Below are 18,419 nucleotides of genomic sequence, written 5' to 3'. Positions count from 1 at the left end.
AACTGAACAGTGTTTTTTTAATTTATTTTTCTGAATACGTTTTTGTTAACTTAGTTCAGTTCAGAGTCATTTCAATCAATATATTTTGACTTTGACTTTATATAATCAGGAATGACATTATAAATTTCGACGCTGACTTTATATATTCAGGTTCTTGACTTTATATATTCTAGCGCTGACTTTATATATTCCAGCGATGACTTTATATATTCAAGTTTTGACTTTATATATTCCAGCGCTGACTTTATATATTCAAGTTTTGACTTTATATATTCAGAAAAAAGTTTTGACTTTATATATATGACACTGACTTTATATATTCAAGTTTTGACTTTATGTATTCAGTAAATCAATGTATTTGCCTGTTTGGCATCCCATAGTATGTGTGTGTGTGTATATATATATATATATATATATATATATATATATATATATATATATATATATATATATATATATATATATATATATATATACCAACACTCATGACAATGACAAAACAATTACATTGTCAATCATGTTACGTTATTATTAAAATGTTTCCTTTTCTTTTTACTTCTCCGCTGCCAAGCGCGGGTATTTTGCTATATATATATTGTCAGGGATGCCAGGGGCACGCGACCGGCGGGACACCGTGAGGGACGGAAGAGGGTCAAGGCCCACCCTGGATCACGTGGGGGCTGCCTTCCTGGTTGCTCTGGGGGCCATGGGTTGAGGGCATGGAAGCCCCACCCTGTAGGGGCCCGTGGTCACTGCCAGGAGGTGCCCCAATGCCTTGCCTCAGCACTTACGCCACACCAGGAAGTGCTGGGGGGAAGAATAAGGACGATACCCGAAGAGCTGCCGGGAGAACAGCCGGCACTTCCATGCGCTGGGGCGTGGCCAATGGGGGAGTGTCGGAACCACCTGGAGCTCATCCGGGTCATGTATAAAAGGGGCCGTCTCCCTTCATTCGAGGCTAGAGTCGGGTGGAAGTAAGATGAGGCACAAGGAGAGTGTGGAGGCGGCCCGAAGAGAAGGCATTTGTGGCCAGGACTGAGTATTGGGGTGTTTTTGTGCACAATTGACTGGGTCTTAGTGACCATTATATTGTGGTGTGGTGGTTGAAGAACAACATATCCGCCTGACTGTGTCTGGGTCGGCTCTATTATATATATATATATATATATATATATATATATATATATATATATATATATATATATATATATATATATATATATATATATATATATATATATATATATATATATATATATATATAGAGTGGTAGATAGGGGCACTCTCGCTCCCTTGAACCCCTGTCCACGACTCCAAACACCAGGTAAAAGTCCAATAATCGACTTTATTTAATTGCCACAGTGCACAAAGCACACTCCCCACCACAATACTCATATAAATCACAACAATACTCAATAAATCAAACCTCCAGCTCCCAGATGCGTTGCCACCCTTCCACCCAGCTCAGCTCGCCGTCTGGGAGCTCCCACAATCCTTTTATATTCCCTGACCCGGAAGTGTTCTCAATCCCTAGTCCATGTGATCCTCAATCACTTCCGGGTCAGGTAAAAGTTCTTTTCTTCACCCTCATATGACTCATATGAACTCATATGAACTCATATGACGAACTTCCGGGTCATAGGGCACAAATGAGTCCTTGGTCTTCCCTGCAGCACCCTCTTGCGGCCCCTGAGGTATCCAGCAGGGCTGAGGATAAAAACTACAGCATCCATGATTCCCTGCTGGTCTTCAGGGCACCTCCATACTGCTGGGAGGGCTCCACTTGGCGGCCTGGGGGTATTGGCCGGCCACATCTCACAATATATATATATATATATATATATATATATATATATATATATATATATACATATACACACACACACACACATATACACATAGATATAGATATATATATATATATAGATATATATATATATATATATATATATATATATATATATATATAGATATATATATATATATATATACATAGATATATATATATATATATATATACATAGATATATATATATATATATATATATATATATATATATATATATATAGATATGACAACAAAACTCATATTAATGACAAAACAATTACATTAACAATCATATTACGTTATTTTCAAAATTTTTCCTTTTCTTTTTCATAACTTCTTTAACACACTATTTCTTCGCTGCGAAGCGCGGGTATTCTGCTAGTAATAATTATAATTTGAAAAATACTGACAATATATTATGCATCCTTTGAACAACTGTACCTCAGGTATTGGCTTTAACCTAACACTCTCTCACTACCTATTATAAGAACAAAAGTTTCAATATGTTATAAAGATATACATTAGATATTGGCTTCCAGCTTTACAAGGGTTTTTAAAAGCATGAATATCTAGATAATAAAGGCTTTCCTAGAATTACAAACAACTATTTTATTCAAATTGGGTATACTAAGAAAATATTTTTTGTAACATTTGTCATTGTACAACCTATAATGAAGCTGAATATTTTACATATATAAGCACTGAGTCTGGAACGGTTTTCAAAGTCGCACATAATGCACCTTATCATTTTCAAAGTCATTCAAAGTACACCTCACTGTAGTGTGTACAACGCATCATGGTAGGGTGTTTGGGTGGGCCTGGACATCTAAGGCAGACATGGTTGACTAATTGAGGCACAGCTGGATCTTGTTGACACAAGGTCCCAGTCTCAGTCAATGTCACAGCTGATGCTGCATTCATGTGCTGTGGTTTAGTCAAGTTGTTGCGCATGTTACTCATGTGTCTTCCATATTTATCTTGAGGCTCCATCATTTTGGGAAATCACAAGGAGGACTGAAAGACCATTCTTTCAAATGCGAACATTGAAGTGGTAAACAGTATTTTTAAATAGTAGAAAATGAAGGGAAAAGTCTTATTAAGGTTGGTTTGTTTGACTGATTTTAGAATTCTGTTCAGTTTTAATTATTTTCATGTTATTTGATCAAAAATTAGGAATTTTTTTCTGGAAGCAGGAAACAAATGTTTCGATTTCAATTTAAATTTAATGAAATATGTTAGTTAATTTAATTAAAATTCACCTTATGAAGAGGCTTTTAGGAAGCACTAGCTTGAGAAAGTGAACAAAGCTTCTATTAGCTCTGGGAATGTATTTGTGCATGTTTTTCTCAGACTATCAAAATCTAACCTGGTTAAACTATTAATTGTGAGCTGTGTACCAGGCACTTGATTCACTGCGTCACATATTTTGGAAATATCAGCCCTGACAATATTTGAATACAATCTTTGTTTATTTTCCAGATAGTATTGGATTCACAATTACCTTAGTACTTTGTTTGGAGCAACATTACCAACATGCCATATTATATAGTTCAACGAAGAGAATCAAAGTCCACCTTCTATAGCACAAAGGGAAAATTATATGCTATTTCATTTACAATTTGAAAAGAATAGTTAACTCTGAGTTAAAAAATCCTTTGGAATCTGTCAGTCTGCTACCCTGTCATTTAAACTTGGTAACCCATTGTTAAACTTTTGAATATTTTAGTAACATTGACTGAATTTCTAATTTTAAATATTTTATTTTGCCGCTTTTCAAATGGGCAAGGAAGCAGTTTGTGAACTGATAAGAATAAGATATAGTACAGCAAATTTAAATGACTTATAACTCATTCATTGTAATGTAACCGTTGAAATTAGGAAAATGTGTAAAAAAGAAAAATACATACTGTACATGTAAAAACTCAAGATACTGATGTGATAGACATTCTGTGGAAGTTATATTTGCTATTCTCACTTGAAGTGCTGCAAATGGCAAATTGTGATTTAATAAATCATTGTGTAAAATACTGAACATTCACCCCATAGTCTATTTATGTACACATTTCATTTGGATGCTTTATTAAGTTATTAAGATCATTTTATGTAACATATCTCTCAAATGAAAATTATTCATTAAATAAACAGACGTTCTTGTTAACACTAAAACTATTTCCATGAATGATGTAATCTAAACATAGTCTTTCACTAGTGCAATTATAATAGGAGCATGGATGAAAGCCAAAAGAGGGAAAACAGCTATTCTTCCAGGATATTATGTATTGTTTAGATTATTGTTACTTCCTGTCCTTTCCTATTTGTCAGTTATATGTTCAGAGAAGAACTACTATAACTTAATAAAAGACAGCATGTTTAAATAATAATTTTAAGAGCACCACTATATACTAAATAAACACGAAATAGCATGTTTTTCAAGAATAACAGTCAAATTATTATTTTTATTCAGACATTTATAACATTTAGATATTTGAATGGCAAAATATTTTAAGTTTTTAGTTGTACCTTGTTTTCTTCATGATTACAAATACCACAGAATATACTAACATATATGTTATTCTTACAAACGGCCAAGCTGTTTACTTTAAGAAATATATTATCCAAAAATAAAGAACACACATTTTATCTTTGTTATTAACCTTTTCATATAATACTGGCATTTAAAATGTTTGCTACACTTACATATTTAAAGTACAAAAAACTTTATGTTATATTTGAGATAAAATTCAAAACCAATACTAATTAATTTCGTTACCTGTGAATTTACAGATTGTCCCATAGGAATACGGGAACATTCCAAAGCATACTGCTTGACGCAGAAGTAAGAGCCCTAACAAGAGACAAAAATTAATGTATACTAATTAGCTACACACAATATGAAATTAATGACCTATAACAAGGATCTTAAGTGGCAGTTATTTATGTAGTTGGTCAATTTTTTGCAATAATTACATTCAGTACTTATTAAACAGTTATTATAGCATACAATTTATAGTACCAAAATCATTTTTGTAACACCCACGCTGTGGCCATAGTAAAATAAAATAAAATATAAAATAAAATATGAGGAATTACATATTGTTGGATGTCACACAGTAAAAAGAGTTTTCAAATACTATCCTAGCTAAAAGCCTGATAGCAACTTTAACAAAAGCTCATTTATTATTGCAAGGTTGTAGGCCTATATATACTAGGAGATTTCACTGCAGTAATTTTAAGCAAAGTATACTTTAAAAGGAATTACAAAATGTTATACAATGATGTGTAAAAAGTTAAACCTATAAAGCAACTTTCTTGTGCAGTCCAAGCTATATAAACAGGCACAGGGAAGTCAACATTGGAAAATAAACCAATGTTCAATAAAATGTCAGAGGTGTGAAAAGATGAAGAGAGGGTGCTGCTAACAGAATGAAAAAATGTAACATCATTATATACTTTAATTAACATAAATCATGTTTAAAATAATATACTTAGATATCATGTATGGTAAATTAATTATGCACCAAACCATGAGCACATGAATCGTGCACATTGTAACATAGTTTCATCTGTTTAAAAAATAACTAAAAAGCACACATGCTTAACTGGAGGTCAGTCTGTCACTAGCTTCTTAGAAGGAAATTAAATGCATTTTATCAGTAATACTATAATTGTGAATTTCTATGTTATATTTTTGTGTTTTTTTGGGAGCTAATATTATTACTGAAGTGGATTAAGCAATGTGTTACAAGTCATCCTGTCTTGCTGATATATTATAATAAGGAACTGTAAAATTCTCTGAAATAGCTTTATTCAACACTAGCTCACAGCTAGCTAAAGACTATCCTAGTAGCTCTGGGTAAAGGTAAGGGGAATGTATGATATATTGGGTTTCTGCAGTAAGTTGAATCTTGTAATGAAAAGTTTAATCTCAAACATTTTTGATCCTAATTTGCATACACATAACTTTATTGGTTTAAACAAAACAGCAGCTTCATAAAAAGTGGCTTTACTGCAGAACTTTCAACAGCTATTCACTAGTAATTTTTTTTGAAAATGATAAGGGAAATATATAGGTAGTTTGAAGCACAGTATCAACTGTGCTGCTACTACAGGTACTACAGTACATAGAGACACAGAATGAGCAAGTCAGGCCATAACTTTCTATGGAGATTTTCTGTACATTTACAGCTTATTTCTAAGTTCTAAACCATATGTCTATTTCACACAGTAGGTAAACTTATTGATTACTTGGATTATATTATTTTAGACAAATGGCTTTTAATATGATTGGATTAAGTTTCAGGGATGGAGTACAAGGAGATTCATGGTAAACAATATTTTACTGCGTGAAAATTTCATACAAATACATGCACCAAATAGATTAAATCTAAAGCTTATACCTGAAAAGCCAACTCCATTAGCACTATTCCTCCTGGAAGGGCACGCTGTAAATGGTAAGGTGACGTCCCAGGTGCTGTGCTCTGAGGAACGAAAAAAAAAACGCTTTCTTTCTCAAGAATTTTAAAGAATGTCCTTATGCTGACTTTTTAAATTTTGATTGGATTACCTTGGGGCTTTCTTCACTTTTCTGTTTGTTGTAGGAGAAAGAAGACCTACTATCTGTATTCATGCCACAAAATGCTGCAGCACGAGCACGAGCAATGCTGTAGCAAAGACAAGAAATTAAAAAGTAAAAAGTCTTCATATATATTTAAGATAACAATGTAAGCATCCAGGCATCCACTTTGTTTATCTTTGGGATTCAAATATACAGTGGGATGCAAAAGTTTGGGCAACCTTGTTAATAGTCATTATTTTCCTGTATAAATTGTTGGTTGTTACGGTAAAAAATGTCAGTTAAATATATCATATAGGAGACGAACACAGTGATATTTGAGAAGTGAAATGAAGTTTATTGGATTTACAGAAAGTGTGCAATAATTATTCAAACAAAATCAGGCAGGTGCATAAATTTGGGCACCGTTGTCATTTTATTGATTCCAAAACTTTTAGAACTAATTATTGGAACTCAAATTGGCTTGGTAAGCTCAGTGACCCCTGACCTACATACACAGGTGAATCCTATAATGAGAAAGAGTATTTAAGGGGGTCAATTGTAAGTTTCCCTCCTCCTTTAATTTTCTCTGAAGAGTAGCAACATGGGGGTCACAAAACAACTCTCAAATGACCTGAAGACAAAGATTGTTCACCATCATGGTTTAGGGGAAGGATACAGAAAGCTGTCCCAGAGATTTAAGCTGTCTGTTTCCACAGTTAGGAACATATTGAGGAAATGGAAGACCACAGGCTCAGTTCAAGTTAAGGCTCGAAGTGGCAGACCAAGAAAGATTTCGGATAGACAGAAGCGACGAATGGTGAGAACAGTCAGAGTCAACCCACAGACCAGCACCAAAGACCTACAACATCATCTTGCAGCAGATGGAGTCACTGTGCATCGTTCAACCATTCAGCGCACTTTACACAAGGAGATGCTGTATGCGAGAGTGATGCAGAGGAAGCCTTTTCTCCGCCCACAGCACAAACAGAGCAGCTTGAGGTATGCTCAAGCACATTTGGACAAGCCAGCTTCATTTTGGAATAAGGTGCTGTGGACTGATGAAACTAAAATTGAGTTATTTGGGCATAACAAGGGGCGTTATGCATGGAGGAAAAATAACACAGCATTCCAAGAAAAACACCTGCTACCTACAGTAAAATATGGTGGTGGTTCCATCATGCTGTGGGGCTGTGTGGCCAGTGCAGGGACTGGGAATCTTGTCAAAGTTGAGGGACGCATGGATTCCACTCAGTATCAGCAGATTCTGGAGACCAATGTCCAGGAATCAGTGACAAAGCTGAAGCTGCGCCGGGGTTGGATCTCTCAACAAGACAACGACCCGAAACACTGCTCAAAATCCACTAAGGCATTCATGCAGAGGAACAAGTACAACGTTCTGGAATGGCCATCTCAGTCCCCAGACCTGAATATAATTGAAAATCTGTGGTGTGAGTTAAAGAGAGCTGTCCATGCTCGGAAGCCATCAAACCTGAATGAACTAGAGATGTTTTGTAAAGAGGAATGGTCCAAAATACCTTCAACCACAATCCAGACTCTCATTGGAACCTACAGGAAGCGTTTAGAGGCTATAATTTCTGCAAAAGGCGGATCTACTAAATATTGATTTCATTTCTTTTTTGTGGTGCCCAAATTTATGCACCTGCCTGATTTTGTTTGAACAATTATTGCACACTTTCTGTAAATCCAATAAACTTCATTTCACTTCTCAAATATCACTTTGTGTGTCTCCTATATGATATATTTATCTGACATTTTTTATCGTAACAACCAACAATTTATACAGGAAAATAATGACTATTAACAAGGTTGCCCAAACTTTTGCATCCCACTGTATATTTAAGATAACATAAGCATCCATGCATTCACTTCATTTATCTTTGGGATTCAAATATTTAAACAATTAAGATGCATTTTTATTCAAGATCAATTATTCAATTTACAGTTTCCTTGCAAAACAAAATATTTTATGATATGAATGAAATAAACTCTATATTTTTATTTCTTTACACATACTTTACATCTAGTATATTCCCTAACTGAACCCACCTAATCCAGTTTCAGGGTCACAGGAACCCAAAGCCTCTGCTTAAAGCATTAGGCACTTCGATGGGGAGCTAGTCAACTGTAGGTCACATTAAACCACAAATAACTTTATTCATACCAGGCCGACATACATGTCTTTGGGAAATTAGAGCAATATTAAAATATTCTAGAAAAATCCACATAGGCACAAGAGGAATGTTAAATCTTTACACAGATAGTCTACTTGAGCTGGAAAGTAGTAGATAGAGATAGATAGATAGATAGATACTTTATTAATCCCAAGGGGAAATTCACATAATCCAGCAGCAGTATACTGATACAAAGAAACAATATTAAATTAAATAGTAATAAAAATGAAAAGAATTAAAATAAAATTAATGTTAGCATTTACTCCCCCGGGTGGAATTGAAGAGTCGCATAGTGTGGGGGAGGAACGATCTCCTCAGTCTGTCAGTGGAACAGGACAGTGACAAAAGTCTGTCACTGAAGCTACTCCTCTGCCTGGAGATGACACTGTTAAGTGGATGCAGTGGATTCTTCATGATTGACAGGAGTTTGCTTAGTGCCCGTCGCTCTGCCACAGATGTTAAACTGTCCAACTTTAATCCTACAATGGAGCCTGCCTTCTTAACAAGTTTGTCCAGGCGTGAGGCGTCTTTCATTTTTATGCTGCCCCCCCAGCACACCACCGCGTAGAAGAGGGCACTCGCCACAACCGTCTGGTAGAACATCTGCAGCATCTTACTGCAGATGTTGAAGGATGCCAACCTTCTCAGAAAGTATAGTCTGCTCTGAGCTTTCTTACATAGAGCATCAGTATTGGCAATCCAGTCCAATTTGTCATCCAGCTGCACTCCCAGATATTTATAGGTCTGCACCCTCTGCACACAGTCACCTCTGATGATCACAGGGTCCATGAGGGGCCTGGGCCTCCTAAAATCCACCACCAGCTCCTTGGTCTTGCTGGTGTTAAGGTGTAAGTGGTTTGAGTCGCACCATTTAACAAAGTCTTTGATTAACTTTCTGTACTCCTCCTCCTGCCCACTCCTGATGCAGCCCACAATAGCAGTGTCATCAGCGAACTTTTGCACGTGGCAGGACTCGAGTCATATTGGAAGTCTGATGTATATAGATTGAACAGGACCGGAGAAAGTACAGTCCCCTGCGCGCCCTGTATTGCTGACACAATGTCAGACCTGCAGTTCCCAAGGCGCACATATTGAGGTCTGTCTGTAAGATAGTCCACAATCCATGCCACAGGTGTGAATCTACTCCCATCTCAGTCAGCTTATCCCTAAGGAGCAGAGGTTGGATGGTGTTGAAGGCTAGAGAAGTCCAAAACATAATTCTTACAGCACCACTGCCTCTGTCCAGGTGGGAGAGGGATCGATGAAGCATATAGATGATGGCATCCTCCGCTCCCACCTTCTCCTGGTATGCGAACTGCAGAGGGTCGAGGGCTGGCGGACCTGTGGCCTCAGGTGGTGAAGCAGCAGCCGCTCCATGGTCTTCATCAGATGTGACGTCAGAGCAACAGGCGGAAGTCATTCAGCTCACTAGGACGTGATACCTTTGGGACAGGAGTGATACAAGATGTTTTCCAAAGCCTTGGGACTCTCCCTGTTCCAGGCTGAGGTTGAAGATGCGCTGTAGAGGACTCCCCAGTTCCAACGCACAGGCCTTCAGCAATCGTGGCGATACACCATCTGGACCCGCTGCTTTGCTGGCACAAAGTCTTTTCAGCTCTCTGCTCACCTGGGCTGCTGTAATTGTGGGTGGGGATGTCTCACCTATGCTGGTATCAGCAGAAGGATGGTTGGAGGATGCAGTACTCGAGGTGAGAGTGGGTTACTGTGATCAAACCTATTAAAGAAGTTGTTCATTTGGTTTGCTCTCTCCACGTCTGTCTCGATGGCGGCACCCGCTTGAGCTGCAGCCAGTGATAATCTTCATCCCATCCCACACTTCCTTCATGCTGTTGTTCTGCAACTTCTGCTCCAGCTTTCTCCTGTACTGCTCTTTCGCCCTGAGCTGGACTCGGAGTTCCTTCTGCACGCACTTCAGCTCATGCTTATCACCACCTTTAAAAGCCCTTTTCTTCTGGTTCAAAAGGCCCTTGATGTCACTTGTAATCCATGGCTTGTTGTTAGCATAGCAGCATACTGTTCTTACTGGAACTACAATGTCCATACAGAAGTTGATGTAATCAGTTGTGCATTCAACAGCCTCTTCAATGTTCTCACTATGTGATCCAGCAATATATCCCAGTCTGTAGTTCCAAAGCAGTCTCTCAGAGCCTGCTCTGCCTCGGGGACCACTTCCTGAATGAGCGTGTGGTTGTAGGTAGCGCCCTCACTCTTGGTTTGTATTGAGGCTGAAGCAGAACCAGGTTATGATCTGCTTTCCCAAGCGCAGGCAGTGGGGTGGCGCTGTATGCGTCTTTAACGTTTGCATATAGTAGGTCAATAGTCCTGTTTCCCGAGTGTTACAATCCACTGGGAGAAGGCAGGTAATGTTTTATCCAGCGTTACATGGTTAAAGTCTCCAGCGATTAGCACAAGTGCCTCAGGGTGCTGCGTTTGTAACTTAGCAACTGCGGAATGGATGATGTCACTCGCCATCTCGCGTTCGAGGGGATGTAAACAATAACAGCAATCACGTGTCCAAACTCTCTGGGCAAGTAATAGGGCAGACTTACGGCCAACAGTTCGATGTCCCTGCAGCAAGTGGAGATTTTAACGTTTACATGTCCTGAGTTGCACCACTTTGTATTGACATAGAGAGCGAGTCCTCCTCCTTTCTTCTTTCCACAGGTACTTGCGTCTCTGTCCACTCTAACTGTGCTAAACCCGGGTAGCTCCACGTTAGCATCTGGGATGATAGGCGTTAGCCACGTTTCACTAAAACACAGCAAGCTGCATTCTCTGTAGGTTCTGACATTTTTCACCAGCACAGCCAGTTTGTCGATCTTATTTGGTAGTGAGTTTACATTTCCCAGGATCACAGAAGGCACCGACGGTTTATAACGCCATTTTCTCTCAAGTTGTCTCAATTTAATCTTATTTTTATCTTTGCTCGGCTGCCCGATATCGTCTTCTTACCTCGTCAGGTAAATAAGGAACCACACCGGCATAAGCATTTCTTCTCAGTGCTTTAAGCTGACTACTTGAATAGGCGATTCTCGGAGTGTAACAATCCATGTCAAATAGTAAAAATGTGTAAAAGTGTCCAGGGAGCAATTCCACATAAAAGAAAGTGGTAGAAGTGATCAATGAAATAGAGAAAATAGAGATAAAAAGGTAAAAAGATAAAGTCATACGGAGCTGCTGGAAAGGCTGCCACTCGGATGCGGCGCCGGAAATAGAATATGAAAAAATTATTCTATTCTAATAGTAGTGCTAACCACTGTTTTTGCTATTTTAACAAAAAAAATATTGAATAACAAACCAGTTACATGCATAAATTGTTAGTTTCATTTGTTACAAACATTGATGCAAATTAAGATTTCAAAGGATATCATACTTTCATATTTTTGGCAAGCTAGGCATTCAGACAGTGAATAATTTCAGGTAAAAGAATACATATATAAAATATTACATGAAGTTTAATGAGAGGGAATGTTTTATAAGGTTTGCTTCATCATAAAAAAAATTAAGGATTACCTTCTGGCAGGTGATGGTGGTCGAACCTGAACAAGTATAAAGCCCATACTCTGCAGGTATTGAACATACTGCTGTACAAAAGTGTTAGATATATCTAGCAGCCAGGGCTCGTCTTTGAGACGACATGGTAGCATCTCCACAGAATCACAACTATTGGTTCGATCTCGACCGGAGGCTGTAGAATCATTTGAGCAATGTCTTTTCTGTTTAATGAAAGATGAAAAACAATCAGAAATAAAATGATAGAATAATGATGATAAATTATTATTATGCATCTTATTGCTATCAGTAACTGTAAAGATATACCATATGATTTTGATAAATTGACATACAGGCAAAAGCTGATTTTAACAGGATTGATGATGACAAATCATAAAAGTTTGTTCACGCAAATGACAATGATGAAGAAAAGTAACCAAATAATGTTTAAAGATCAGTACAACCTACTATCTCCTTGGGAGCATAGTTATTGATGATCAGAACATACAATTATTTAATACAAGAACATTGAGTAAAAATTGAGAAAAAATTACCAGAAACAGAATAATACATACAAATGGACCTCAAGTACATGACACGTGTTTGTCAAATCTGTTGTCACTGCTGCAGAACATTATATTTGACTTGGGAGTACTTATTGGCAAATAACTGTGAGAAACCAGTAAGTCATCAGCAATTTTCCCATGTCACACATTATCAAGAAATGCACTTATTTGTTTACATAAATATTTGAAATTGCTGTACTAATGGTATAACACAAACCTTTATTTTATTTAAGTAAATATGCCTTGTGGTCACACCTCCAGCAAGATTAAATGTTTGGGTTACGTGTAATACCAATGACATAACAAGAATGGGGTAGAAATGAACTTGTCTTGGTTGAGTGTAAGTGTTCAGGAGTTCACTAAATTAGATATAGGTGGTCTCATTTCGATGGACAAGGTCTGAAAGGAGGCATTTTAATCAATGGTGCTCTCACTTCTATTGAAAGAGAACTATTTTCAATGTAGTCATACTCAAAAACCCCATGTTTTGACTTACCAGTCTATATCCTCATCCTTACCTACAGTCACAAACTCTGGACAGTAACCAAAAGAATGGGACTGCACATACAAAGGGCCAAAACAGGGTTGTTGTCCTGACTCTTAAAAATCAAACACTAGCAACTGGAGCTGTGAGGCAGGAACAATGTGCCATCATGCCTACCTTGAAAACAGAATAATCTAAATTATGGAGAAAATTAACATTACAGATTAAGTGTTGCTGCAGATTAAATGTTATGTTGTTGTTATATTTTTAACTTTCCCCCCTTTGACAAGTGTTGAGGACCATTGGACTGTTTTTAAGAACAAATGAAAGATAAGAATAATAGTAATAATAATAATAATAATTTCTAGAATTATTTCCAGTAAGGAAAAGGAAAAGCTATATGTCTACAGAACTATGTCAAAATACTATTCATATGCAAAAAAGGGAAAAAAATAAGTACTAAAAAAGTGCAGAAACAGTTTCACAATACTATTACTATTTACAATAGAAATAATAATTTTCTTAATAGATATTCTTTTTTAATAATATGAGATTTGATAATAATTTGACATAAGAGAATTAGGATGATTATCTTCTAATAACTCATAACTCTAATAACTCATACTCTATTCTAATAGAAGAGAAATCAATAAATATACATTGGCTTCCTTTTTCCATCATTTTTCTGTTTTCCTGTGCATATAATTACTCATTGTCTTGAAATACTGTAGCTTCTACTTTTGTTTCTGAGAAAGGATTAAAAAGTTATACAGTATTTTAATGTAAAATGCAGAAGTATAATATAACATGAATCTCATTTCTGTTTTTGGTAAATGTTAGATGCTGAATAAAAATGAAAATGTTTTGTTCAATCTCACTGGAAAACTAAAAGATTTAGACAAAAACAGATATATTAAAAGCTGACAATTTTACCATTATTTACTTATTTACCTTAGCAAAAGGGTTAATAGTCTGATCTTCTTGAATTTGTTTGCGAAAAACAGGGTCGAAAAGTAGTGGAGTGGCACAGTAATGGACTAGGCGTGATGACTGCTTTAATGTGTCAAGATCAGCAGCCTAAAAAAAAAAAATACTTTTAACACCTGCTGAAATCCCACTTTTCTTATTAAAGTATCACTGAAAAAATTTTGGCAAATAAAAAAATATTTTTGTTAAACCAATGTGCAGCTTGATAAAGAAACTAAATTCCACAAGGCTTACTAACATGATATAACAATGGAAGCTGCAGGGAAGCATGCAATTTCTAGTTAATACATATTACATGGAGAATATTAATTGCAAGTCAAAATACTAAAAGTTAAATAAAGTTTGAAAACAAAATAAAAGCACAATAGTACTGACAGAGATGGGCATATTTGACTGAGCTGATCGCTGTTGCCAGGTCACAAATAGGTTTTCAATCTTCAACTGCTTCTCCATTTCTGTTGAATTTAAAAAACAAAAGTGTAATCATAGACCTGTGCATTGTAAACTATGCTGTTTACCATTTTATTACTCTCATCTTCACTTGCCTACATAACCTTAGCACTGACTCTATCATATTATTAAGAGGTGAGTCAATTTCATCAAATTATTAAATAAGGGGAATCTATATCAATTTTTACTTTTATTTAATATATCTCCAGTTTACATTCTTAACTTTTTAAGACAAGATGACTTTAGAAAAAATTAACAAGGTGCACACAAAAAGAGCAAACACTAAATTAAATTAATATTAAAATTCTTATTGATGCATCATTACTAAGATTTGCCTACTCTTTTGCTGGTTGTAAACAGTGCACCCTGATTTTCTATTTAACTATGCATTATTCAAAACAGTACTTTTATATTAATGTGTTTATTGAAAAATTATATTTACTCTTAGGAATTATTAAGAATTACATTTTCATAATAGTGTGCAAATCCCTAAAGACTGTGCCCATTTAAGGACAATTCTCCAATGAGCAATTTCACCCATATGTTGCAGAGTCATTCTAAACAAATGAGTTAACTGTTAAAAATATTTGCTGTATTTACTTGCTGTCAAAATTATAAACAGCATATATTCATTTTTAAAATACTGTTAATTCTTGATATGTGTATGGACTAACATTTTGATTGAATAAAAGCTTTTGAAGCTTGTCATCAGAAACTTAAAAACAAACCCATATATAAAGACTCTACTTGTGCATAACTTACATATCTGTGTTACAGTGCTGGGCGGTATGACCTAAATTCTATATCACGGTGTTTTTCAAAATTGTACCGGTTTCACAGTATTCATCGGTATTGTTTTCCCATGCATGAGTTAACCACATTTTCCACTGCAATTACTGTATTTTCCACTGCACACAAGTATTAATATAGGTTTGCATGGCCAGTTTTTTTGAGGGGGGGCACTAATGAGGAGAAGGAAACACATTGCATGACAGTTGCAGTCAAAATATAGAACCTGTTCATTGAACAAATTTTGCAAACAACTTAAACTAAAATTTTGACAACATATTTTCAACTATCCAATGATGCAGATAGACTTAGTAAAATATCCAGAGGTGCTTGTTAAAAGTTGTATTGCACTGAACATGTCTTAGAAAAGGAATAAATAGTAAATATTTTTTGTAAACCAACTACACTTTCTGTTAATGTTAACAAACGGTAACACGGTAAAGTGACTTTTTAAACAACTTTACCATCATTAAACTGCATAATGTTTAAACTAATAAATAATACCAATAAAATAAATAATAGTGCAACTTCCTGTGATAATACTATTACTTCAAAACTTCAAGCCTAGGTACATTGCACAGTATGTCACCAAAATAAAATAAAACAAAACAAGTGCAACTTGGTGATGACATCTTTACCAACTGAACCATCGTTAAGGAAAATTTCATTAATATGGACCTTGCTTCAAGCTAAGCTATAAACATATATAATAAAACTGCAACTTGCATTTATAATGCTATTTGCAGTATAGTGGGTCCGCAGCTTAAAAAAAAAATGACCAGTTTTTAAATGCAGTTCGGCGTGTCCATCTCTGTGGGCGCAATTGCACGACCGCAGGGAGTTGATGAGGTGATTGGAGTGAGTCGCACCCGATTGTTCTCAATTGCTTCATCAGTTTACTGTGGCGTGTGAATAAGGCGCTGCGCCCACAGAGACGTACATTTATGGGCTGGCAGGATAGGGGGAAGCAAAAAGAAAAGAGAGAACAGAAGGAGGTTAAAGAAGGGAAAAAGCAGTCATGGGAGATGATCCAAACACCAGGAAGGAGAAGGCAGCATGAGCTGGGGCGATCTGGGGGCTGGTTCACCCCACTGACTTAGCATGTAGAGTGGGGCGAGCGAAATGTCAGACCTACCGATGGATCTAAGGAGCGACTGTGTGAGCGCGAAGGAAGACGGGAGGTGTGCCGACCTAAGACGGTCTGGCTGTGCAGTGTGGCGGCAGCCAAGACGAGGGCTGGTAGAAAGCAGTTCATGCTGCAGAGGCTCCAACAGCAACGGGTGAGCCGGTGAGACAGAAGGTGGTGTGCTGCGATCGGGTGAGGAGAAAGACTACATTTTAACCTCTATTTTAATGGATTTATGTATTTTATCCCCATGTTTTACTGGTTTTATAGATTTGCTATTTATTTGGGTACTGTATTTTTCTGAACACTGCACAATGGACATTTTTGGTTTTACTTTTGACTGTTTTTAACAAAAGCACTTGAGCACTTTCCACCAGCCCCTGGCTTCAATGAGATTTGTCAGCTCATCTCAGCCATAACTATTGACAGTTTTGTTTCAACAGACTCCCATGTGGGAAGAGGGAGTCTGTAGGGGACTGACATCGTCACACTATTACACAGTACCCAGGTACATTACACAGTATTGAAAAAATAAAATAAAATAAAACAAAACAAAACAAAACAAAACAAGTACAACTTGGCTGGCAGTATTATCCAGTTGTATAGAAACAGTATTGGTGCAGGAGTGAAAAAGGTCCCCCCTTAAACAATTTCCCACTGTGCCACGTTCCTAACGTTGTTTAGGCTATTTACATTGGTGTTCTGGTATAAGAAAAATCCATATCATAACAAAAATAAAAAACTGTTTTTGGTATGAACTGGTATACCACCCAGCACTACTGTGTTATGTAAGCTTGCAAGGAAAACATGTCAACCCTGTTTCTACTTCAGCACTCATACATAAAAAAGTTTCTTCAGACTCTAGCAATATATCATTATGGGAAATAAATTTAACAAAGACACCTTTGGAACAACTCCATGCACCCTGAATTGTAATCATGGATGTGCTAACAATCTTTTGTTAAACAAAGCCGTTATAATATACAAATTCATGTTTAGCATATAGATAACATGTTAACCTAATACAAATACTGTAGGTCTGCATATGGGACATCAGATCATCCTGTATTAGGTTATACAGAGAGGTTGATGCCTCATGAGGTCTGGATCTAGCTGAAGGGTCAGCATACTAGAAAGAACTCATCCTACTTAAAACAGTTAAGACAAAAGACAATGTAACTAAAAAGCGTATCAGACTAAAAAATGTAATGTAAAGGTTTTCCACTACAAAGTACATATTGATTTATTCTTATCTACTATTTTTGTTATGTCATTTATACACTCTTATTTAGTTCTAATTTTTTCTTGCAACTTTTTTTTAGTTGTAAACCACTTTCAGCTACAATCTTTGTAAGAAAATGTTACAGAAATAAATGTTATTGTTGTTAATGAGCTGTTTATTTTTCTTTACATTTATTATGTTTAAACTTAAGTTAACATTTTAATCAAAAAACATTCAAATGTTATTATATATTTTTTCACACAAGAAACAGTCTACAGTTTAAAAGTAGTACAGTATATAAGCAGATTAAGAAAATGGATGAATGCTTGTGCATCACATAAACCAATTTCACTCCTGAATAAGGATATTAAAATACTATTGAAGGTCCTGGGTTAGGAGCATGCATTGATAGTGTGTTGCTGCACTCAACAGACAATGAACCACATGGATTGGGACCAGAGTGCAGGGGGGGACACCTCAGCACCACAACTAACAGAATTAAGAAAGTGCTTTCTTTGGTAGTATCATAAAATCAATTAAGGGCAGACACTAAGCCTTAAAACTTTGGCACCTGTTTAATGCAATATATTTGCCCACGAAATAAGAGACTGGAAATCTTATTACTTGTGGACATTGTGAGAAGTCAAGCAAAATTACAACTTTTATTGGTTAACTCAAAAGATTACAATATGCAAGCTTTCAAGGCA

The 18,419-nt window shown here is 36.3% G+C and overlaps 1 protein-coding gene across 7 annotated transcripts in view; it reads right to left on the bottom strand.

The window, feature by feature from the left end:
- The window catches only part of szt2 (SZT2 subunit of KICSTOR complex), a 337,146-nt gene that overhangs the window by 71,657 nt on the left and 247,070 nt on the right, over nucleotides 1–18,419 (bottom strand). For all 7 annotated transcript variants that reach the window (XM_039735449.1, XM_039735443.1, XM_039735448.1 and 4 more), the window contains 6 exons: nucleotides 14,501–14,580; nucleotides 14,090–14,215; nucleotides 12,110–12,312; nucleotides 6,393–6,489; nucleotides 6,226–6,306; nucleotides 4,599–4,673 (listed from right to left, as the gene is read on the bottom strand). In XM_039735449.1, coding sequence (XP_039591383.1) covers nucleotides 4,599–4,673; nucleotides 6,226–6,306; nucleotides 6,393–6,489; nucleotides 12,110–12,312; nucleotides 14,090–14,215; nucleotides 14,501–14,580 — 662 coding nt within the window. The remainder of the gene's footprint in view (nucleotides 1–4,598; nucleotides 4,674–6,225; nucleotides 6,307–6,392; nucleotides 6,490–12,109; nucleotides 12,313–14,089; nucleotides 14,216–14,500; nucleotides 14,581–18,419) is intronic.

This window comes from Polypterus senegalus, chromosome 14 (genome assembly GCF_016835505.1).
Source record: "Polypterus senegalus isolate Bchr_013 chromosome 14, ASM1683550v1, whole genome shotgun sequence".
Taxonomy (NCBI): domain Eukaryota; kingdom Metazoa; phylum Chordata; class Cladistia; order Polypteriformes; family Polypteridae; genus Polypterus; species Polypterus senegalus.
The sequence above is the reverse complement of the archived record's forward strand: the minus strand, read 5'-3'. Positions and strand labels throughout refer to the sequence as shown.